This window comes from Mustela lutreola, chromosome 9, assembly GCF_030435805.1.
Source record: "Mustela lutreola isolate mMusLut2 chromosome 9, mMusLut2.pri, whole genome shotgun sequence".
Taxonomy (NCBI): domain Eukaryota; kingdom Metazoa; phylum Chordata; class Mammalia; order Carnivora; family Mustelidae; genus Mustela; species Mustela lutreola.
Genome location: NC_081298.1, coordinates 24953408 through 24978326, shown reverse-complemented (window position 1 = coordinate 24978326; position 24919 = coordinate 24953408). Strand labels below are relative to the sequence as shown.

Here is a 24919-nt window from a genome sequence, read left to right as displayed (position 1 = left end):
AGATCCCAAAGTGAACACTCATATTAATCCCCATGACGCTTCCACCACACACTGCACACCCATTCCCAAATCTAACATTAGAAAAGAATTTCTCTTGCATATTTGTGATGTCCATGGAAAAGCAGCAGCAGATTTGGAACCCAAATCTACTCTGAAGCTTCATCCCTGAAGTAATTCTGTAACAGACATAAATACATACAATAGCCCACTTACACTGCCTACAGAACAGTAGGCAGTGAGCTTTAAAAGATATGAATTAGCTTTGCTGATGGCAGCTGAGTGATGCTGGTGGCTAAGGTCATGGGATCCTTCATTCATCAATCAGCTTTCCTGAGCCTCCTGGCCACCGAGCCTCTTCAGCCTCCAGCCCAAACACAAAGAAAGCCCCCACTAAGTTGACTGAAGAGAGGAGATATGACCTGTGCAAATTCATCCCTACCATCAAGAAAATGGCAAAAGATCAGAACTACCCCTCCTCTGCAGGAATTACACATTACTCTCCCCTTCCTTCCTCATCTCCTTCCGCTTTATATTCCTGGGAATCCGTGTACAGAGAAGCTCTCTAGTGGCTATAAGTGGGTTCACATGGCCTAAAAAATGAAAACTAAAATAGCTGAGAATGGCTAGGAGGACAAGGTGCATCTGTAAAACAATGCATATCTGTAGGCCAAAAAATTCCTGCATGATTTTAGTTTTCCTATAAGGAATAGAATCCCTACCTGCACATTCAAATTCTAAACGATCTAAACATAATTTCAAATATTTTTATGAAAATAATGTCGCAAGCAATCCATTTTCATCTCAAACTGCTGAACTGTATAAAACAGTAGACATGTTGATTAAATCAAAAATAAAGAAATGAGTGGTAAGATCTCGTCGCTTCTCAAGAACTGCCTTGCTGCCCCAGTCAGAAATTCTGTTGTACCATAGAAGTAGCTTCTTCTGCATCCCAAGAAGGGCTTACCTGTCTCATACTGTAAGCAAAAAGGAAGCCCATGTTGTACTGAACTTCCCGAAGCAAAGACACCGTCTGGAGGTGATCTTCCTCCGTCTCACCACAAAAGCCAGCAATGAAATCACTGCTGAGGCTCACCCCTGCAACGCATGACAAAGGACAACATGTCACTGCTGCCTACCTTCAGGAGAGGCCTTTGGCACTTGTGGGCTACAAAGGGTGGGACAGCAATTGTAAACTTTTCCTAGAGCTGCTCAGCTCATGTGCAAGTGAAACAAAATAGTCATTACAGAGCAAGATGGGGTAGGCCTGCTTATCCAGAATGTTCCCATGCCAGTTCCCATCCTTTTAGGGCAGCTGGCTGGCTCAACTGGTTAAGTGTCTGACTCTCGGTTTCGGCTTGGTTCATGATCTAAGGAATGAGGTCGAGCCCTGTGTGGGGCTCTGTGCTTAGCACTGTCTACTTCTCTCCTTTTCCCTCTGATTCCTCCCCTTGCATGCAGCACTCTCTCCCTCTCTCTCAAATAAATAAATAATTCTTTATAAAATAAATAAATCTTGGGCGCCTGGGTGGCTCAGTGGGTTAAAGCCTCTGCCTTCGGCTCAGGTCAAGATCTTAGGGTCCTGGGATAGAGCCCCAAATCGGGAATCTCTGCTCAGCAGGGAGCCTGCCTCCCCCATCTCTCTGCCTGCCTCTCTGCCTACTTGTGATCTCTATCAAATAAATAAATAAAATCTTAAAAAAATAAAATAAAATAAATAAATCTTATATAAAGTTTTTTATTTTTTTTTATTTTTTTTTTAAAGATTTTATTTATTTAACAGACAGAGATCACAAGTAGGCAGAGAGGCAGGCAAAGAGAGGAGGAAGCAGGCTCCCTGCTGAACAGAGAGCCTGATGCGGGGCTCGATCCCAGGACCCTGGGATCATGACCTGAGCTGAAGGCAGAGGCTTTAACCCACTGAGCCACCCAGGTGCCGCTATAAAGTTTTTAAAAAAAATTTTTTTTTTAAGATTTTATTTATTTATTTGACAGAGAGAGATCACAGTAGGAGAGAGGAAGGGAAGAGATCACAGAGAAAGGAAGGGAAGCAGGCCCCCTGCCGAGCAGAGAGCCCGATGTGGGGCTCGATCCCAGGACCCTGAGATCACGACCCGAGCCGAAGGCAGCGGCTTAACCCACTGAGCCACCCAGGCGCCCCTATAAAGTTTTTTAAATAGGGAGACCTGGGTGGCTCAGTCATTAAGGATCTGCCTTCAGCTCAGGTTACGACCTCAGGGTTCTGGGATCAAGCCCGGCATCAGGCTCCCTCCTCAGTGGGAAGACTGCCTCTCCCACTCCCCACCTGTGCTCCCTCTCTCGCTATGTCTTTCTCTGTCAAATAAATAAATAAAAATCTTAAAAAAAAAAAAAAAGTAAAAATTTTTAAATAAATTCTTTTAAAAACATACCTTTGAAACCAATTTCATACAATGTTTAAGACTATAGGAACAATAACTATTGTCATTAAATACTAAGTGCTACGCTTTCCTATCTATTTAATTTAATCTATGTAATTATTCCCACAATCCAATGAGGTACTATCAACTCTATTTTACATATATATATATGTGTGTGTGTGTGTATATGTGTGTGTGTGTGTATATATATATATATATATATATATATATATATATATATGTATGTTTGTTTTTTTTAAGTAAACTCTATGCCACACATGGGGCCTGATCTCATAACCCTGAAATCAAGGGTCCCATGCTCTACGAAGCCAGCTAAGTGCCCCTTACTAACTCTATTTTATAGATGAGGAAACTGCAGCCCAGAAAGCCTTCGCACTATCCTGCCCCTCCAAAATGAAACTATGCATAATTCAAGTTACAATAATAAGAAATTTGGAAACAAATGTAGATACTGTCAACCAAATCTAAATTAGAAAGACTACAAAGTTAGGTCCTGGGATCAAGCCCCACATTGAGCTCAGCAGGAAGCCTGCTTCCCCCTCTCCCACTCCCTCTGCTCGTGTTCCCTCTCTCACTATGTCTCTCTCTGTCAAATAAATAAACAAAATCTTTATAAAACAAAAAAGACTACAAAGTAGTTTTATTAGGAGAAAAGGGAAAGAGAAAAAGGAGTAAGAGTTAAGATAATAGGAATTACCTCTAAAAATGTGTACATTTTTAAAGATACCAATTGTCCCCAAATTAGAACTAATTTAGACCAAACTACCTTTGCCAGCTAACAAGAAAGATCAAAGTCTGCCCCATATGTTCAGAAACACGAAGAATATAGAAATCTCTTTCACCCTGAGGTCACAAACTGATCCATACTTTTGTGTACATCTAGCAAGACCAATACATTAAAAAAACAGAGAGAAGTAAAAAGAGAGAAAGAGAAAAATGAAGAGGCGCAAAAGCAGCATGAAGGGTGTCATAAGGCAGTGTCAAAACAAAAACGCTGTGGCCACTGGTAGAGTTATGTGCTCGACAGAATACTTCTTAAACATACCTGGGATAGATTCTCTGATATGACGAATTAACTCCATGTAAGCTTCTCTTGAATATCTGCAATAAAGAAAAAGAAGAAAAGGCTTAGATGAACCAATCTTCTTTAAAGGAATGCTACAAAAAGATAAGGCTATGAATTACCATATATAACCACTTCTCAACCACATGGGACAGTCCAAAAGTAGGCTAAAGTACACAAGAGTCCTTTTGATCCAAATCCTGTAGTATAACCTAATCTATAGCCCACAAATCTTTAATTCAAGACATACATTATTTTAAATAGCCTTTTTAAAAAATAAGTAGAGGGTACCTGAGTGGCGCAATAGGTTAAGCGACAGACTCTTGGTTTCAGCTCAGGTCCTGATCTGTGTCATGAGATTAAGTCCTATGCCAGGCTCCATGCTCAAGAAGTCTGCTTGAGATTCTCTCTCCCTTTCCCTCTGCCCCTCCCACTCATGCTCTCTCTCTCTCAAATAAATAAATCTTAAAAAAACTAAAAAGTAAATATTCTTTTTTTATTTAGGGAGGATAGATTAAACACTTTAGAGGATCTCTAAAACTGCTCTAAAATAGTGGAAAACAAGACAAGGCATTAGTTCCATACGGGTTGCTATTTGTCACCTCACCCTTTCAGTCTTACCTCTGCAATACATATTAGTCCCAAAGTAAGTGAACAGAGGTATGTTTAAATTCCAAGACTTAAAAAGCTTTAATGTTAAAAGCTACAGGATTCCAATTTCAAAAGGAATGTACCACACATTTCATGCTTAATAAAAAACATGCTGGGGGGCCTGGATGGCTTAGTCAGTTGAGCATCTGACTGTTTTTGGCTTGGGTTGTGATCTCAGGGTCATGAAATCAAGCCCTGCGTTGGGCTCTGCACTCAGTACAGAGTCTACTTAAGACTCTCTTTTCCCTCCATGTGTGCACTCTCTATATAGAATAAATATAAATCTTAAAAAGAAATACTAAACAAATGACATGAGTGATTCAGTCCTTAATCTATATTTCTGGAGTAAACAGAAGCAAGTTATCATGTTCATGAGTTTACTAATAGAACAGATATTTATTGAGCAGTTACTATGTGCTATACTAGGTCCTTAGACATGGTGTGGTCCTTAAGAAAACATGGAAAGGTGCAGGATACCCCATCCCCAAGTTAAGTCTGACCCCCTCCGCATAGCCTCCAATACACGACTGCTTCCACTCTGGGCTGGTAGGTGAATCTGTTTACAGATGTTGTCTCTCTCATGAATCAGCTGTAGAACCTGATCAGATAGAACACAGTAAAGGCCATCAAAGTCTCACCAAAGTACACTGCAGAAAAGAATACCACTCCCACTGTTTCTCTACCAAGGTTAATTTTCAAGTAATTAATAGGCCAATTAAACCAAATACATGAATTATCCAAATCCTTTATTTTTACTCAAGCCACGTTATCTGTCCCAGACATTTCACCTGATGGCATTTCTGCTTTAAAAAAGTGAAGCAAGCAAACAGAGGTCAAATTCAAGCCATGGGGTGACAGAGACAAGACAAGAAAAGAGGGACACCTGGGTGGCTCAGTTGGTTAAGCCGCTGCCTTCAGCTCGGGTTGTGATCCCAGGGTCTTGGGATCAAGTCCCGTATCGGGCTCCTTCCTCGGCGGGGAGCCTGCTTCTCTCATAGCCTCTGCCTGCCTCTCTGCCTGCTGTGTGTACTCTCTCTCTCTCTATCTCTGGCAAATAAATAAAATCTTTAAAAAAAAAAAAAAATAAAGAATCTTCCCTTTAAAAAAAAAAAAAAAAAAGACAAGAAAAGAAAAATGAAGTATTTGTTTCATCTAACTTCCAAACTAATTAACCACTTTAAAAGACACCATCAAAGAATGCTTGGGTGGCTCTGCTGTTAAGCGTCTGCCTTCGGCTTGGGTCATGATCCCAAGACCCTGGGAGTGAGCCCCACATCTAGCTCCCTGCTCAGTAGGGATCCTGTTTCTCCCTCTCCCTCTAACTCTCCCCTGCTCGAGCTCTTACTCTTTCTCAAATAAATAAAATCTTTAAAAAAATTAAAATTAAGATAAAAAAATAAAAGACCATCAAGAAGGAGCGCCTGAGTGGCTCAGTGGGTTAAGCCTCTGCCTTTGACTCAGATCATGATCTCAGGGTCCTGGGATCGAGCCCCGCATCAGGCTCTCTGCTCGGCGGGCGCCTTCTTCCTGCCCCCCCCCACCTGCCTCTCTGACTACTTGTGATCTCTCTCTCTCTCTCCCTCTCTGTCAAATAAATAAATAAAATCTTTAAAAAAAAAAAAAAAGGACCATCAAGAAACTGGAAGTAGGGGCACCTGGGTGGCTCACATGGTTGAGCAGCTGCCTTTGGCTTGGGTCATGATCCCACAATCCTGGGATCGAGCCCCACATCAGGCTCCTTGCTTGGCTCCTGGCTCTGCCTGCCTGCCACTCACCCTGCTTGTGCTCTCTCTCTCTATCTCTTTCTCTGTGTCAAATAAATAAATAAAAATCCTTAAAATAGAAAAAGAAAGAAAGAAAGAAAAGAAAAGAAAAAAAAGGGGCACCTGGGTGGCTCAGTGGGTTAAAGCCTTCGGCTTGGGTCATGATTCTGGGGTCCTGGGATCGAGCCCCAAATTGGGCTCTCTGCTCAGTGGAGAGCCTGCTTCCTCCTCTCTCTCTGCCTGCCTCTCTGCCTACTTGTGATCTCTGTCTGTCAAATAAATAAATCTTTAAAAAGGGGGGGGCACCTGGGTGGCTCAGTCAGTTAAGTGTCCAACTCTTGATTTCAGCTCAGGTCATGATCTCAGGGTCCTGGAGTCGAACCCTGTGTCAGATTCTGCACTCCTCAAAGAGTCTGCTTAAGAATCTCGCCCTCTCCCACCATCCCTCCCTCACTTGCACACCCTAAAATAAATAGAGCTTTTTTCTCTCCTAAGATTTTATTTATTTATTTGACACACAGAGAGAGATCACAAGTAGACAGAGAGGCAGACAGAGCGGGAGGGGGAACCAGGCCCCCTACAGAGCAGGAAGCCCAATGCAGGGCTCAATCCCAGGACCCTGAGATCATGATCTGAGCCGAAGGCAGAGGCTTAACCCACTGAGCCACCCAGGTGCCCCTAAAATAAGTAAATCTTTAAAAAATAAAATCTTTAGGGCGCCTGGGTGGCTCAGTGGTTTAGGGCCTCTGCCTTCGGCTCAGGTCATGGTCTCAGGGTCCTGGGATCGAGGCCCGCATCTGCCTCTCTGTCTACTTGTGATTTCTGTCAAATAAATAAATAAAAATAAAATTTAAAAAAATAAAATAAAATCTTTAAAGAAACTAAAACTAAGAAAAAATATTTGAAAATATATATTGACAAAGGAGTTATATCATGAATACATGAAGAACACTTGCAGCTCAATAAAAAGACAATCCAGAGGCGAAAAGGTTGGGGTGGGACCAAAAGAGATTTCACCCAAACAAACAAACAAAAAAAATTAAAAAAAAAAAAAAAAGGTTTCACATGTGGGCTATACACTCCATGCATTGCTAAGGCACTTTGATAAGTGCCTTACATTATACCTTTAATTTGTTTATACATTATACCTATTTCCCAAAAACCCAAAGCAGGAGGCTATTATTAATCCCATTTTATAGATGAAGATGACAACCTGACCCTGATGAAGTTGAAGACAAATTTTTTTAAATATATCAATCCCATATCCGCCCACCTTGGTGGACTTTAAATCTTTGGTGAAATTAAAGAGCAATACAGCAACACACAAGATGCCCTGAGCGAGACTCAAGGACTGCTGCCTCCCACTGGGTCCAGCCTTTGGCATACTTAAGAATGCCACCTAGGGTCACCTGCGTGGCTCAGTAGGTTAAGCCTCTGCTTTTGGCTCAGGTCATGATCTCAGGGTCCTGGGATGGAGCCCTGCATCAGGCTCTCTGCTCAGCAGGAAGCCTACTCCACCCACTCACCCCTGCCCACCTCTCTGCCTACTTGTGATCTCTCTCTCTGTCAAATAAATAAATAAATAAAAGTCTTTAAAAAATTTAAAAGGGATGCCTGGGTGGCTCAGTGGGTTAAAGCCTCTGCCTTCAGCTCGGGTCGTGATCCCGAGGTCCTGCAACTGAGCCCCACATTAGGCTCTCTGCTTAGCGGGGAGCCTGCTTCCCCCCTCTCTCTCTGACTGCCTCTCTGCCTACTTGTGATCTCTGTCAAATAAATAGATAAAATCTTCAAAAAAAAAAAATTTTTTTTTTAAAAGGATACTGATAACAGCTTGGCACAGTTCTCTTGTCGATACTCACCTCATCAGGAAAGTCTTTGGGGTGGGGAGAGGTAAAACGGATCCTCATTTCAGGATCTACTCTGGAGACCTGATCCAGAAGGTGAGCAAAACGAAGGCCCCCTTGCTTGGGTTTATAGTTGGTAGAAAAGCCACGGCTGAGGTTAGTAGACACAGCATTGTTGAATTGGACCTCTGAACTGTCCCAAAAACTATTAACATTCTGACCAAGAAGTGTCACTTCTTTCAGCCCCTAAAAAAGGAAAAATAAATACATCAGAAGCCAATTAAAACCTTCTTTGTAGTTTCATTGAAATTAGCTGACCCTACCAAGAGCCATCCATAAATGTATTCTATTCTGTCTTTAACCCAATAATTTCACATTTGGGCATCTTGTCTGAAGAACTCAACTTCAGAATTTCTAGAATCTTAAATAAAAATTAGCTTCAAAGCATTTTTTGATTAGCAAAAACCTGGACACAAACTCAATGTTCAATAATAATGGTTAATTTGTAACACAATAAATCAAATTCTGACAGCATTCTGCCAGTTGAATATTATATAATCATTGCCTATGAAATACTCTTCCCAAAATATTTAGCCTAATTTGAATCAAGCTTTTACACCTAACTTCCAATGTGTACCAAAATTCAGAGGAATATTTTAAATGACAACATGAAGAAGCAATCAGACAAATTCAGCAATATCTGATCTCTTCAAAAACTTAATATATCATTTAAAGCAAACAACAAAAAACTGAAAGGGTTGTTTTAAATTAGGAGGGACTGAAGAGGGGCGCCTGGGTGGCTTAGTCGTTAAGCCTCTGCCTTTGGCTCAGGTCATGATCTCAGGGTCCTAGGATTGAGTCCCACATTGGGCTCCCTGCTCAGTGGGAAGCCTGCTTCTCCCCTCCCACTCCCCCTACTTCTGTTCGCTCTCTTGCTGTTTGTCAAATAAATAAATAAAATCTTTAAAAAAAAAAAAAAAAAGAGGGATTGAAGAAATATAAAAACCAAATAAAACAAATCTTGATTGGATCTTGGTTTAAAGTTTTTTAAAAAATGGTATTTTTGGACAGAGATACCTGGTTAGTTCGACAATAAAGCATCTGCCTTTGAACAGGTCATGATCCTGGAGTCCCAGGATTGAGCCCCATGTCAGTCTCTATGCTCAGCGGAGAGTCTGCTTCTCCTCCTCCCTCTGCTCTTCCTCATTTGTGTTTTCTCTCTCTCTCTCTCAAATAAATAAATAAAATCTTAAAAAAAAAAAAAACAAAGGTATTTTGGACAATTAAGAAATTTTGAGGAACCCCTAGCTGACTCAGCTGGGTAGAGCTTGGGACTCTGGGGTTTTGAGTTCGAGCCCCACGGTGGGTGTAAAGATTACTTAAAAATAAATAAACTTGGGCGCCTGGGTGGCTCAGTGGGTTAAGCCGCTGCCTTCGGCTCAGGTCATGATCTCAGGGTCCTGGGATCGAGTCCCGCATCGGGCTCTCTGCTTGGCAGGGAGCCTGCTTCCCTCTCTCTCTCTCTCTGCCTGCCTCTCTGCCTACTTGTGATTTCTCTCTGTCAAATAAATAAATAAAATCTTTTAAATAAATAAATAAATAAATAAATAAACTTAAAACAAAACAAAAAAAAAAGAAATTTGGGAGCACCTGGTAGCTCAGCTGGTTAAGTGTGTCTGCCTTCGACTATGGTCATGAGCCCCACATTTGGCTCTCTGCTCAGGGGGAGTCTGCCTCTCCCTCTGCCTACCACTCCCCTTGCTTGTGCTCCCTCTCTAATAAATAAAGTATTTCTTTTTTAACAAAAAAAAAAATAATAGTATACAGATGTCTCTATCCTGACGAGTAGTTCTGGTACTATGGGGGAGTTGGAAGGGGAGAGGAGACGACTTGAGACCAGGAAGCATGTGGAAAGGAGGGATATGGAGAAGACCTCCCAGTGCCTTGAGCAGCCGGGGAGCAAAGCAGGGAACTGAGGACTGGGGACTGGGAGATGAGAAGAGAGCACTGCTAGAGTGTGAGAACAGAGACAAACTGCTGACTGAAAACTGGAGCAGGGGCTGGCTCCCACAGTTCTTGAGCAAGCAAGGAAGGAAAGAGGGAGACTCTAGTGGAAGAAAAGCTCCTTATTCCCAACCACATCCTCCTCTTCAGTGCTTGAAGATCCAGGCCTAGAGTTAGTGGCGACCAGCTTCCAACAGGAAGAAAGTAGGAATTCTCTCCCCTCCAGCCTCTGCTGGGATTCACTAACCTCATCTATTCTCTGTCCCTCAACTAGCAAGCTGGCTCTGTGATATAATGAGGAAGACATTTGGGCAGTTTCCCCAGAATGGACAAATAAATCATTCTCTGAAAATTTACTATATGCCAGGGAGTTTAAAAACATTTAGGGGCAGGGCACCTGCGTGGCTCAATCAGTTGAGGGGCCAACTCCTGATTCTGGCTCAGGTCATGATCACAGGGTCCGGAGATCAAGCCCTCAGGTGGGCTCCACACTCAGTGGGGAGGCTGCTTGAGATTCTCTCCCCTCCTCTCTCCCTCTACCCTTTTCCTTTCTCTCAAATAAACAAATCTTTAAAAAAAATTACGGCACCTTGGTGGCTCAGTCATTTGAGTATTGACTCTTGGTCTCAGCTCAGGTCATAATCTCAGGGTTATGAGATTGAGCCCACGTCAGGCTCCACACTTAGCACCAAGTTTGCTTAGGATTCTCTTTCTCCCTCTCCCTCTGCTCCTCCCCTTCCTCATGCATTCTTTCTCTAAAAATAAATAAATCTTTAAAAAAAATTAAACTACATGGGCATCTGGCTGACTCAGTTGGTAGAGCATGTGACTCTTAATCTCAGGGTTGTGAGTTCAAGCCCCAAGCTGGGTGTTGAGATTTCTTACAAAAGAAAGAGACAGAGAAAGAGAGAATGGGAGAGAGGAAGGAAGGAAATAAAGGAAAAAAAAGAAAAAAAATAAAGACATTTAAACTACAACAATCTTCCCAAAAAGCCAGCAAGAAAGTTACTTTTCACAACTGAGAAACTGTGTTTCAAAGATAATAGTTGAGTGACCAAGGCACCAAACCAGAGAATGGTACAGCCAGAATTTGTACTCAATCATCTGATTCTAAACTCATGCTCTCTCTATTCCACTGTGCTGCCTCCTAAACAAACTTCACATGGATCTGCCTATAATTTATAAGCAGCAAATCAAAGATATTCATCCAGGTATTTCTTTCTGGCCAGGTATGGGTTCTAAACCTACACGGCTTAGAGATAGAACAGGCAGCAAAACGAGAAAGGTTGTTCTCATCCCCCTAAAAACATGTTTACAAGACAAAAGCCTAGAGGACTTTTCACCTGCTCTGAAAGCTTCCTCACTTCCTCTAGAATGGAAGCAACAGGCCGACTCCTCTCCCGGCCACGTGTGAAAGGAACAATGCAGTAGCTGCACATGTTGTCACAGCCTCGCATGATAGACCTGGGGAGAAAAGCACCAAAACTTCATAACAGGAATAGGATTCTTGCTCCCACCCAAGGAGCAAGTCATAGCTCCCTTAGCATTATCCTTTGACTCTGAATCCTCTGGGCACCATACTCACACTGGACCAATCTGAGACTTTTTTTTTTTTTAGATTTTATTTATTTGACAGAGAGAAATCACAAGTAGATGGAGAGGCAGGCAGAGAGAGAGAGAGGGAAGCAGGCTCTCCGCTGAGCAGAGAGCCCGATGTGGGACCCGATCCCAGGACCCCGAGATCATGACCTGAGCCGAAGACAGCAGCTTAAACCACTGAGCCACCCAGGCACCCCAATCTGAGACATTTTTTAAGGGAAACGTTTTTTGTCTTTAAAAACTAGGGGCTCCTGGATGGCTCAGTCGTTAAGTGTCTGCCTTTGGCTCAGGCCATGATCCCAGAGTCCTGGGATCCCCTGCCATTAACATTATTTTAAAAGTGAGAAAGGAGGGGTATCTGGGTGGCTCAGTGGGTTAAGCCTCTGCCTTAGGCTCACGTCATGGTCTCAGGGTCCTGGGATCCAGCCCCGCATCAGGCTCTCTGCTCAGTGGGGAGCCTGCTTCCCCTTCTCTCTCTCTGCCTGCCTCTCTGCCTACTTGTGATCTCTCTCTCTGTCAAATAAATAATAAAATCTTTTTTTAAAATTAAATAAATAAATAAAAGTGAGAAAGGAGGGACACCTGGGTGGCTCAGTTGGTTAAGCTGCTGCCTTCGGCTCGGGTCATGATTCCAAGGTTCTGGGATCAAGTCCCACATCAGGCTCCTTGCTCAGCAGGGAGCCTGCTTCTCCCGCTGCCTCTGCCTGCCTCTCTGCCTGCTTGTGTGTACTCTCTCACTCTATCTCTGGCAAATACATAAAATCTTTAAAAATAAATAAATAAATAAATAAATAAGCCAGTTTCTTAAAAAAAAAAAAATGTGAGAAAGAAGGAGTGCCTGAATGGCACACTCTTTTGGGCACCCAATTCTTGGTGAGGTCAGGTCATGATTTCAGGGTTGTGAGATCGAGCCCCTTGTTGGACTCTGCACAGAGTCTGCTTGGGACTCTCTCCTTTTGTCCCTCCTCACCTCCAGCCCCCACCCACCCCCAGCTCATGCACCTGAGCTCTCACACTCTCTCTACACCCTCTCTCAAAAAGAAAGAAAGAAAAGTGAAAAAGGAGAAGTTCACTCCTTGTCTCTTGCACGATATCTCACACAAAGGCTGAAGTAGCACTGGGGCTTGTCTGGACTGGCATGACATCGGCATAGGTCTCATCCAGAGAGAGCAGCACGTTGGCAGCTTGTTGGCCTGAATCGGCAACAGCCAGCAGACGAGGAAGGTCCCGGTAGGCATCTGGACCGGCCAAAATATCCACCATTTTCTCCCTGTTGAGAATCTCCTCCTTCAATCTCTCAGCCATGCAGCCTGGGAAGGAAAAGAAAATGAGCACCTGTTCCCTAATTCATCTGGTCCCATGTCTACTTCTCTGTACACATTATCTCCAGCTAGGATCAGAGCCAAGGGCACAGAAACTTCTCTGAGAACTGAGCATCATCGCTCCTCAAATTTACCCAATATTTCCAAGGCACTAGAACCTGCATCTTCCTATACAAGAAAACCACAGGAAGCAAGCAACTTAAGAAATTCAATTAAATACCCAGAAAAATTAAGCCATCGCCCAAAGACATTTCTAGACATGAACCTTTTTTCAACTGAAATTTACTTCAAACTCCAAACAAAACTTTTTATTCAGGAACCTATTTAAAAAAAAAAAAAAGAAAGAAAGAAAGAAACTTATATAATTGTACTTATATCCTTTATCCCTTTTCTTTTTTTTTTTTTTTTTTTTTTAAAGATTTTATTTATTTGACAGAGAGAGATCACATGTAGATGGAGAGGCAGCAGAGAGAGAGAGAGAGAGGGAAGCAGGCTCCCCGCTGAGCAGAGAGCCCGATGCGGGACTCGATCCCAGGACCCCGAGACCATGACCCGAGCCGAAGGCAGCGGCTTAACCCACTGAGCCACCCAGGCGCCCCCTTTTATCCCTTTTCTTACCCATAATACCTGCTAAGACCTTTAAGAAATGAATTAACCATCTATGCTGCTATCTTCTGAATCCTAAAAAACCACTGTTTATCAGTAAGGCTACAGAATTTCAAAACAGGGGCACCTGGGTGGCTCAGTCAGTTAAACATCTTAACTTTGGCTCAGGTCATGATCTCAGCATTCTAGCATCAAGCCCCACACTCAGTCTGCTTCTCCCTCTCCTCCTTGACCGCTCATGCTCTCTCTCAAATAAATAAAATCTTTAAAGAAAAGAGAAGGGTTCAAATGGTAAATTTTATGCTATATGTATTTTACCATAATAATAAAACAAAGTATTGGGGGGATTTCTGAAATTCCTAACAAAGATATAGCCGGGGCTTCTATAATGAAGAAACTGATATGAAACATTCAGCTAATCCTTCCAACCTCCTATATCACTTAGTACATTAATCTGTGTAGCAGGATATGCTCCAACCATGTTTGGACCCTTCATCAAGAGAAAGTAATTATTCCAAAATGAACAGTCTGTTTTAAAATTAAATAATTAACAAAATTCTGGGACCAAAAGGGCATAGAATATTCATTTTTGAAATATGCTTCCCAGCTATCTAGATCAGAACTGTCCGAAAGAACTAAGATGACGGAAATATTCTTTATCTGTGCTGTCCAAACTGGTAGCCACTAGTCAAGTGTGGCTACTTAGCAGTCAATATGTGGTTAGTGAGAATGAAGAAGAGAATTTTTAATATTATTTCATTTTACTTAAAATTTATTTTTTTTAAGATTTTATTTAGAGAGAAACAGAGAGAATGAGAGAGAGAGGGAGAGAGCACAAGCACGCCTGAGCTGGGTGAGGGGCAGAAGGAGGAGAAGACTCCCTGCTGAGCAAAGAGCCCAATGTGGGGCTCAATCCCAGGACTCCGGGATCATGACCTCAGGCAAAGGCAGATGCTTAACCAACTGAGTCACCCAGGCGCCCCTTAAATTTATTTTTTAAGATTTGTTTTTTGGGGGGCACCTGGGTGGCTCAGTGGGTTAAAGCCTCTGCCTTCGGCTCAGGTCATGATCCCAGGGTCCTGGGATCGAGCCCCGCATCGGGCTCTCTGCTGAGCAGGGAGCCTGCTTCCTCCTCTCTCTCTCTCTGCCTGCTTCTCTGTCTCCTTGTGATCTCTGTCAAATAAATAAATAAAATCTTTAAAAAAAAAAAAAAAAGATTTGTTTTTTGGGGGTTTTTTTGGTTGTTTTTTTTTTAAAGATTTTATTTATTTATTTGACAGACAGACGTCACAAGTAGGCAGAGAGGCTGGCAGAAAGAGAGGGGGAAGCAGGCTCCCTGCTTAGCAGAGAGCCCCATGTGGGGCTCAATCCCAGGACCCTGAGATCATGACCTGAGCCAAAGACAGAGGCTTAACCCAGTGAGCCACCCAGGCGCCCTTTTTTTTTTTTTTTTTTTTTAAAGTAATCCCTACACTCAACATGAGACTGGAATTCACAATCCCAAGATCAAGAGTTGCATGCTCTATCAACTGAGCCAGCCAGGGGCCCCTAATTTTAGTTAAATTTAAATAACCACATGTAACTAGTGGCTACCACACTGGTCAGTGCAGATGTAGATCTTCACCTGAGCATACATCAGGAGTCAAGATGAAAGGTGCCTTTGCTGTAAATTCATGCTGTTCTTTCAAACTCCAAACTCTCTCCTATCCATAACTCTATGCTGCCATAAGCCACATTGGAGTCTAGGAAGGAGAGACCACTTTCTGAGTACCTATTACTTCAGGGCACTATGAAAAGCCCTTTTATGAGCTTCATTTCATTTAATCCTATAGCCTCTGCCATGAAATACAAGAGTTACATGAGGTGTACGACAATTCTTCAAACACTGGGAATCCAGCCTCTAAGGGTTTCCCAAGTGTGAAAACACAAAATCTGCAAATTACCGAATACCTAGAATCCCAATCCTCAGAGGTACTCGAGAGCGGAGCCGTTTTGTCTTCAGGGCTTTAAGCTGATGTAAACGATTCCAGATGGTCTGCTCAGCCTTCTCCCTGCAAAGATCAAGAGGTAGAACTCAACCTGAAGATAAACTAGAGCACAAGCTAAAAGAGTACAATAATGGAAATAAAATAAAAACAAACTTCAACCCTTTAAATGAATGTCTATCTTTTACGTTAAGGGAAGATTAAGAGGGAGCCAACTCAGGAAGCACCACTTCCTTCCAGCTTATCTCCAAACCTGACAAGCCCAAACTCAGAAACAATGTACTTCACAAAGCCTCACAGAGTTTGTCCACCCTTTAACTGCCCCATCACTTTAACTACACTTTTCCCTGTAGTTAGCAACTCTCTTTTATTGTTTGATTTTTTACATAGTGCCTTCTGCCAGATGTTAGAGCTATTTGTGTATCTGCCTTAGTTCCCTTATCGAACCAAGCTCCTGAAAGCCAGGCTCCACAGAAGAAGCGTTCATTTCTGAATCTCCCAAAGCCATGAAGATCAGTGTCTTACAGCAGAAACACTTATATTAACACTAAGGAAACATTAACACTAACATGCCTTGTACACAGAAACAAAGCAGGAAACAGTATGTTCACTTCTGATGCATGACACCATCTCTGCACCAACTGCACCCGAACCTTTACAATGTGAATTACATCATGAATATGTGCCATTACCTGCAAGAGAAGCCTTAGGAAAAGCTGGGTGCCTCAGCAAACTCTCGGTTTCCTCACCTATAACACAGGTTTGATAATAACACCTATCTCATAGGGCTGCTGTGAGATTTAAATTAGTAGGGCAAGTACAGTGCTCAGCACAGGACCTGATACACAGTACGTGCTCAGCAAACGTCAACCCAGTTCTATCATTACTATCTCCACTGCTGTAAAATCACGAATCCACTGACTGATTGCCACACGTCTGCCGGCCTGGCACTGTTAACTCTGGCGTAAAATATATTCACTCTCTGGATAAAGAACAAATTCTCACCTGATAGAACATGTGACAAGGAGGATCACATCAGCCTGAGTGGAAAGCAACGGAAAAAAAGGGAAAATTATGATCTTTGAAATCTGCCTTGTAGAATCACTATCCACTTATCTTTTTCTTTATCACTGTGGTAAAACATACATAGCATAAAATTTAGCATTTTAACCATTTTTAAGTGTGCAATTCAGTAGCATTAAATATATTCACATTGTTGTGCAACCATCACCACTATCAAGCTCCAGAACCATTTCATGTTCAACTAAAACTCTGTACCCATTAAACACTAACTCCCCATTCCCCCTCCACCTCCCAGCCCATTGTGAACTTAGTTCCTTGCCTAAAAGTGAGCACCACCATAAAAGTTTCGAAAATAACTGGAAAAAAAAATACACCTTAGTTCCATGCTATGCATTTTATTCAAGGGAACTCACTCTCACCAGGCCACACCTTATTTCTGAAGCTACATCTGAAAACTGGCACAAATGCGGAGTCTCACCCAGGCCCAGAAAACAATGAAAGCAGAAAATGCATGTACCTCTTGGAGGTTCCTGGTCCGCAAATAGCCACTCTTCTGTAGGATAGACCAGGCTATCTCTGTGTCATTCACGTTCATCTGGCAGCCATAGGTCTCCAGGTAGACTGCAATGAGAGGGGGATTCCATAATAGGTAAACTAAAAGGGACCACATGTCTCAACAAGTCTCCTTCCCAAATGCCCCAGAAACATCTGAGGCAACTGGTCATCCACTAAATCCTGCTGCCTCAATTCTAAGACAACATTAAGTTCCAGGTCTACCCCCAAATTAATGATAGCCTTTCAGAACAAAAGAAATACTATATTACATACATACATAATTACAGGCCATATCATTTAAAACACAGAAGAAACATGCACCTGAGAGTCAAGGCAATGTGGTTATAAAAACAATTAGAAAAGGGAGGACTAGCTAATAGTGCTGAGTATCAACTTGGGGGAAAAATTTAAATCCATACATTATACCCCTCCTTCTCACAATGAAGTTCTCCAACCTCTGAAGGGAGCAGCAATGGCCAGAAGGCACACAAAGCCAGAAAATAAAAATGAGGTAACTTCCTACAGTAACTTCAAACAAACATACTGAAACGAAAGCAAGCACTGGGGCGGCTAGCTGGCTCAGCTGATAGAGCATGGAACTCTTGATTTCCAGGTTTTGTTGTTGTTGTTGTTTTTAAAGATTTTTTTATTTATTTATTTGACAGAGATCACAAGTAGGCAGAGAGATAGGCAGAGAGAGAGTGGAGAAGCAGGCTCTTTGCTGAGCAGAGAGCCCGATGCGGGCTCGATCCCAGGACCCTGGGATCATGACCTGAGCCAAAGGCAGAGGCCTTAACCCACTGAGCCACCCCCGTGCCCCTTGATTTCCAGGTTTTAAGGTCAAGTCCCACATTGGGTACAGAGATATCTTAAAAAAAAAAAAAAAAAGAAAAGGAAAGAAAGAAAGCATGGCTGTATTATGATGTAAAACACATTTGCATCAAGTTTTAAGAACATCAACTTCATACTCTGGCAAGTCCTCTGAAATTATATTCCTACATCAATTCCTGCCCCTCAGCACCTTTTAATCAACAGACCCAAATAAAGTCCAAATGAAGTTAAAAGTTCGTGACAAAAAAATCATATGAAAACCAACACAGAACAGCAGTAACTTAAAGAAAGAAACAACCAACAATGTTTTTTTAAACCTTCCTTGGCTCACTTTCCTGGTCTTTAAAAAAAAAAAAATTACGTCAGAACTGAGGGGAACAACAAATAAACATATTTACATATATGTAAAGAACTACAAAATATCTAGCAAGAGGGGCGCCTGGGTGGCTCAGTGGGTTAAGCCTCTGCCTTGGGCTCAGGTCATGATCTCAGGGTCCTGGGATCAAGCCCCGAATCGGGCTCTCTGCTCAGCAGGGAGCCTGCTTCCGCCTCTCTCTCTGCCTGCCTCTCTGCCTACTTGTGATCTCTCCCTCTGTCAAATAAATAAATAAAATCTTAAAAAATATATATATATATCTAGCAGGAGTCACAAGATGTACATACTCCTTGATTTACTAGTTTAATTCCTAGATATTTGCCCTAGAAAAAAATTTAATAGGACATAGACATACATTTATATGTATATACGTGCATGTATATACGAAGATACATATTATAGCATTACTTGTATAAAACTTTTTAAACAACTTATATAGAACTTTTGAAACAATGTCCAACTATAGAGGACAGGTACATCATAGTACAGCAAAATGTAACATTTTATACCAGTTTCTAAAAATTTAATTACAAAGGAGCAGCTGGGTGGCTCAGTTGGTTAAGCAACCCAGCTGAATTTTTGGCTCAGGTCATGATGTCGGGGTCATAAGATGGAGTTCTGCATGGGGCTCCACAGTCAGTGGGGAGTCTGCTTATGGATTCTCTCCCTCTACCACTCCATGCTCACACATCCATGCATACCCTCTCAAATAAATAAATAAATAAATAAATCTTTTAAAAAAAAAAAAGAAAGAAAGAAAAGAGGGGCACCTGGGTAGCTCAGTCAGTTAAGTGTCCACTTTTCATTTGGAGTCCTGGGATGGAGCCTGGGATGGAGCTCCACATCAGCTCAGGAAATCTGCTTCTCCCTCTCCCTTTGCCCTTCTCCCTCCCTCCACTTGTGTTCTCTGCTCTCTCTCTCAAATAAATAAATGAAATATTTTTGAGTGAATTTCTACAGCACGAACTGTGAAAGCTTTCTTATGACTTAAGATGATCTAAAAATCGGGGCGCCTGGGTAGCTCAGTGGGTCAAGCCTCTGCCTTCAGCTCAGGGTCCTGGGATCAGGGCCTGCATCAGGCTCTCTACACGGCAGGGAGCCTGCTTCCCCCTCTCTCTCTGCCTGCCTCTCTGCCTACATGTGATCTCTATCTGTCAAACAAATAAATAAAAATCTTAAAAAAAAAAATGATCTAAAAATCAGAACAGGGGCGCCTGGGTGGCTCAGTGGGTTGAGCCGCTGCCTTCAGCTCAGGTCATGATCTCAGGGTCCTGGGATCGAGTCCCGCATCGGGCTCTCTGCTCAGTGGGGAGCCTGCTTCCTCCTCTCTCTGTCTGCCTCTCTGCCTACTTGTGATCTCTCTCTGTCAAATAAATAAATAAAATCTTTAAAAAAAAAAAAAAAATCAGAACAGAGTAAATATAGGGTTTCCAAAAGTAACCAAACAGAAGACTCCCCAGGACTTCCACCCACCCTAGCTACAAGGACCAAAAGTATGAGTTTCTTTCCTTTTTCTTTTTTTTTAAGATTTAATTTATTTATTTGAGAAAGTACACAAGCATGCACAAGCCAGGGAAGGGGCAGAGGGAGAGGGAGAAGCAGACTGCCCACTGAGCACAGAATCTGACACAGAGCTTGATCCTAGGACCCTGAGATCATGAACTGAGCCAAAGTCAGACACAACTGACTGAGCCATCCAGGCACCCCAAAAATTTTTTTAAAGATTTTATTTTTAAGTAATCTCTACAGTCAACATGGGGCTTGAACACACAACACTGAGGTCAAGAGTTGCACACTCCACCAACTGAGCCAGCCAGGTGCCCACAAGTTTCTTAATATTGTTACTTGATGAAGTCTGACAATTCCAGAACCTAGCAACCTTCCCACCCTATTAACCCTCCAAAGCCAGGTCTGCAATAAAAGAATAATTAAGAATCAGGCTGTGAGTACTAGAAAGGAGCAAAGCAGGAAGTCTGAAGAGAGAAGAAAAGTAAAACCAACCTTTCCTTTGCTTCCCTAGAAGTTCATCCACTGTGAGATAGGGGGGAGGGTCCTCCATGTCTGGTTCCTCTTGAGGAGCTGACGCTCTTAAAAAATGCTGAAAAGTCGGCCCACTGGCAAGCCTGGAGCTGAAATCCTTCCGAATTCCATCTTCCTGCTGCCTCTCTACACTCGCACATGCAGTGCTGGGAATACTACTACATGCCCTGCAGGTCCTGAGCAAGAGCCAGGACACGGAAGCCAAGGGCCCCCACCTCTGTGTCTGCAGGACACACTGCAAAGGATGCATGGCACTAAATCAAAGCCCAAAGTCTGCAAAAGAATAACAGGTACACCAACATTTATTGAACACTTCATACCGGGCAATGCTATAAGCACATCCCATGTATTAATACATTTAATACCCAAAAACCCAAGAAGAAGAAGATATTCTTAATACCATCCCTATTTTATAATTAGGAAAAAAAAAAAAAAAAAAAAAAACCTGGGACAACTTGCCTAAGATCAGACAAAGGAGTGCCAAAGGTAAGATACAAATCCAGGCAGTTTTCAAAACAAAGGGGTGGTAGAGATGAGATGAGATGGTGTGACAAAATAACAAAGAAGCACCTTGTGCCAGGAACAGTTTCAAGGGCATTAAATCTTCACAGCAATCCTCAGCAAGATGGACACAGGTCGTACTATTACCCCCATTCAGAGATAGGGAAATAGACACAGAGAAGCTGAGGAACTTACCTAAGCTCCCACCTAAGCAACAGAGCCAGGACTCAAATGAAGGTCTATATGACCACAAAGACCATGCTCCTAGCCACCTAGCTATGTTGCCTCCCATTACTATGAAATCCACTTACTATCTGAGGGGATCTTTCTTTGAGTTCCTTCAAATGGGACGTATCTAACATGGGGCACCATATGTCTGATCAGTGACTCCTACCCTCCAAGAATCTCGACTTACTGCCTTCAAATGTTCTACCCAGGCCCCCTCACACATAGCTGGGGAGACGAAAATAGCACAACCTTTACAGAGGCCAATTTGCCACTTTCCATCAAAATGACACTCACAACCCCTTTGACCAAGCAGTTCCATTCCTAGATATTTATCCTACAGATAGGGTCTTACATGTATAAAATGACCCATGTGTAAGGATATTCAGTGCAGCAGTGTTTCTAACAGGAAAGGAATGGAAAAGACCTAATGTCATCAGAAGGGGACTAGTTAAGTCATGGTTCATCCATGCAATGGGATAAAATGCAACTGTTAGAAAGTAAGGCTGGGGGCGCCTGGGTGGCTCAGTGGGTTAAGCCGCTGCCTTCTGCTCAGGTCATGATCTCAGGGTCATGGGATCGAGTCCCGCATTGGGCTCTCTGCTCAGTGGGGAGCCTGCTTCCTCCTCTCTCTCTCTCTCTCTCTCTCTGCCTGCCTCTCTGCCTACTTGTGATCTGTCTGTCAAATAAAATAAATAGAAAGTAAGGCTGTGGGGTGCCTGGGTGGCTCAGTAGGTTAAAGCCTCTGCCTTCGGCTCAGGTCATGATCCCAGGGTCCTGGGATTGAGCCCCGAATCGGGCTCTCTGCTCAGAAGGGAGCCTGCTTCCTCCTCTCTCTCTCTCTCTCTCTCTCTCTCTCTGCCTGCCTCTTTGCCTACTTGTGATCTCTGTCAAATAAAAAAAAAAAATTAAAAAAAAAAAAAAAAAGTAAGGCTGTATCCATACATGACAAAAACAAGGAAGCAAAACGCCCAATAGTGTCTGTAGTATGCTATACTTTAACCTGCAGGGGAAGGAGCACAGGAATATTAAGGTACACACTTGTCAATGAGCACAGTATCTCTAGGGTGCGTAAGAAACAGTCACTGCCTCCCAGGAAGGAACCCTGGTGACTCCAAGTCCAAGAGATGGAGACGCACTTCCCACCACACATCCTTAACAGACCTCACGGTCTCCAGACTGACTGCCTCACTCCTTCCAGTCACACCATTTTTGTACTGATCTTCACTAGCTTCTAGGCTTTTATACACGCTGTTCTCTCTAGTTATTGTGTCTTCTCTCTGACTTAGCCAACTCCCATGCTTTTAGGTCTCTGCTTCCTCCTAGAATGCCTCCTAGATGCCTGTCCTGGCCACCATTCTCCAAGTCTAGGCTGGGGTCCTCCTATAGATTCCCAAAGCCTCCTAATCTCCATCTCAAGACTTGGCTGTTAATTACTACTTACACTTCTGCCATCCCTTACAGGCTGGAAGATCTCTAAAAGCAGGGAACAAATCTCATCCATTTGTACATCTTCAACATCTCCCATTCAGTAACTAACTCATGGCAGGTGCTGTACATGTAAAATGAGCAGCTGCAGCCTGTTGCCTCTCGAACTCGGTCGCCTGCTACCAGCACTTTAGGCAGGTGCAGTGCTAACCTACATTCAAGCATCAGAGAACAGCAGACTTCTAAGTGTGAGCTTTAAAGTCACACTTCCCTGCTCCTTACTCGCTGAGCTGCCAATTCCACATCTGTAAGATAAAGATAAAGGTCGTACCTGCGTCCCAGAGATACTGTAAGAATTAAAAAAGGTATTAAAAACAAAACTCGGCATAAGGTAAGCATTCAGTAACTGCACACTTGCAGCCTGCACCCCCTTTCATGAGAGATATAAAGCAATCCGGTTAAGAGCATGGACTCTGGAGTCTGTCTGCCCCAGCTGCTGCCTAGCCAGGTAACCCTGGGCACCTGGCGAGCTTCTTAAACTCGGGGAGCTTCCATTTCTCCATGAGTCAAATGGGGATAGTAATACCTGTGTCTGCTGTGAGGATCAAATGTGATAATGCAAATAAAATTGGAGCGACGGGGGCCAGGGGGTTGGTAATGCTCAAAAATTGGTAGACGGCAATAACGACCAGACAGCAGCCTCATCTCAACCGAAGTACGCCTAGACGATAAAACACCCCAAACACTTTGTTGGGGTGGCTACAAGGCTTCAGGCGCGGTGCTTAGTGCTTCCCATGGATTTCCGTATCTAATCCTCACCAACATTGTAAGCCAATCTATCGTCCCGACTTCACCCGTGACGAGGACAAGGCTCGGGGGCAATGGGGATGACATGCCCAAGGTCACAGGCGAGAAGGCAGCGGGGCGGGGGCGCGAACCCTGACAGTCTGACTCCAGGGGCCGCGCCATCCTCCCCTCGAACACCTAGCGTTTGCGGGGCTCCGCCGCCCGCCGGCCCCACGCATGGACCACCTCCGCGGGCCGCGCCGCTCACCTGCCGCAGCCCGAGCGCCCTAAATCCGGCAACGCAACCCCACTCAGTCAAGCGGGACGCCGCCCCAGCTTTCAGCGGCTGAGAGCACACACGAGCGACTTCCGTTCCGCCACGACTTCCGTCCGGGAGGTCCCGGCGGAAGCGCTTCTCCCAGTAGGGTCCGGGTGGGTACCCGTTCCCGGCTTTGCGAAACGGCTCGGGCCGCTGACCTGAGTGGTAGTCCCTGGCCGTCCTGTGCTTGGAATGAAATGAGTGCGAATTAATGTACTCTAAATGTAAAATACACACCGGATGTCCAAGAAAGGGTGCAGAATAGTTCATCAATCTTGTTTATATTGATTACGTGTTGAAATAATATTTAGAATATACTGGATCAAATGACTATGATTTAAATTAGTTTCATCTGTTTTTTTACCCTTTTAGTGTGCCTATTTAAACTGCATACGTGGCTCACGTCCTCTTTCTACTGGACAGCGCTGCACTATGGGTTGAAGACTTCCATTCACTGTTCCAGCCTGGACCCCTTAGCCCCCGGGGATAGGCGTTACAGACCCATAGTTGAGTGGCATACGGGGTACCTCCTCTTGGGTATCTAATGACTGACCTTTAACTTAATACAGAACGCTTCATTTCCACACTCACAGCCTCTCCCAAAATCTGTTCCTTCCCAGTCTAGACCATCTCAGTGAATGACCCAGCCATCCACCCAGTTACACTGGGAGAAATGGAGGAGTCATTTTTCCCCCCTCTCCCTCTCCTTTCAATCAGTCAGCAAGTTCTGTCAGCTTTAACTCCAAAATGTCTCAAATTGATCCACTTCCCGTGCTACAACTCTAGCCCAGGCCACCTTCATCTCATCTAAAACTACTGCAATAGGCAGGGAAGTGGTTTCCTTGTTTCTGCACCTTGTCCTTGTCTCCTACAGACTATTTCCCATAAGGAGCCTAAGAGAATTTGTCTGGAGTGCCTGGGTGGCCCAGTGGGTTGGATGTCCCACATCTGGTCCGGTAATGATCTCAGGGTCCTGGGGTTGAGCAACCCCCAGCACACCTTCCCCTACCAGCTCCCTGCTCAGCAGGGAGCCTGCTTCTCCCTCTGCCCCTCCCCCCATAAATAAATCAATAAAAATCTTTAAAAATTTTTTAAAAAGAGACTTTGTGTTGTCATTGACTCAGACCACATCACTCTTCTGCTGAAAATTCTGGGTGGCTTATCGTTGGCATTGCAATAAAATCCAGATTTCCCACTGTGTTCTGGGGCCTGCATGATCTGGCCCCTGCTTACTTTTACTTCCCCAATTCACTTCTCCTAACATATTCTCTCTAGTTGACTACACCCCAACTCTGTAACTTTATCTTGCTCCTTCAATAAATACTCCAAGCATATGTTTACATTAGAGTCTACTTACTATTCTTTCTGGAATGCTTTTCCCCCAAATTATTTCTTGGCTGGCCCCTTCTCATTCTTTTTTTTTTTTTTTAAGATTTTTTTTTTATTTGTTTATTTGACAGACAGAGATTACAAGTAGACAGAGAGGCAGGCAGAGAGAGAGAGAGAAGCGGGACTCGATCCCAGGACCCTGGGATCATGACCTGAGCCGAAGGCAGTGGCTTAACCCACTGAGCCACCCAG

The 24919-nt window shown here is 43.4% G+C and overlaps 1 protein-coding gene across 1 annotated transcript in view; it reads right to left on the bottom strand.

Moving 5' to 3' along the window:
- Positions 1–20337, bottom strand: part of CDK5RAP1 (CDK5 regulatory subunit associated protein 1) — a 35642-nt gene extending 15305 nt beyond the window's left edge. The window contains 11 exon segments of the mRNA XM_059133532.1: positions 965–1095; positions 3463–3518; positions 4632–4729; positions 7754–7984; positions 11086–11206; positions 12441–12651; positions 15220–15320; positions 16260–16294; positions 16795–16898; positions 20041–20134; positions 20137–20337. Coding sequence (XP_058989515.1) covers positions 965–1095; positions 3463–3518; positions 4632–4729; positions 7754–7984; positions 11086–11206; positions 12441–12651; positions 15220–15320; positions 16260–16294; positions 16795–16898; positions 20041–20134; positions 20137–20190 — 1236 coding nt within the window. The 5' untranslated portion in view covers positions 20191–20337.
- Positions 20338–24919: the final 4582 nt, after the last annotated feature.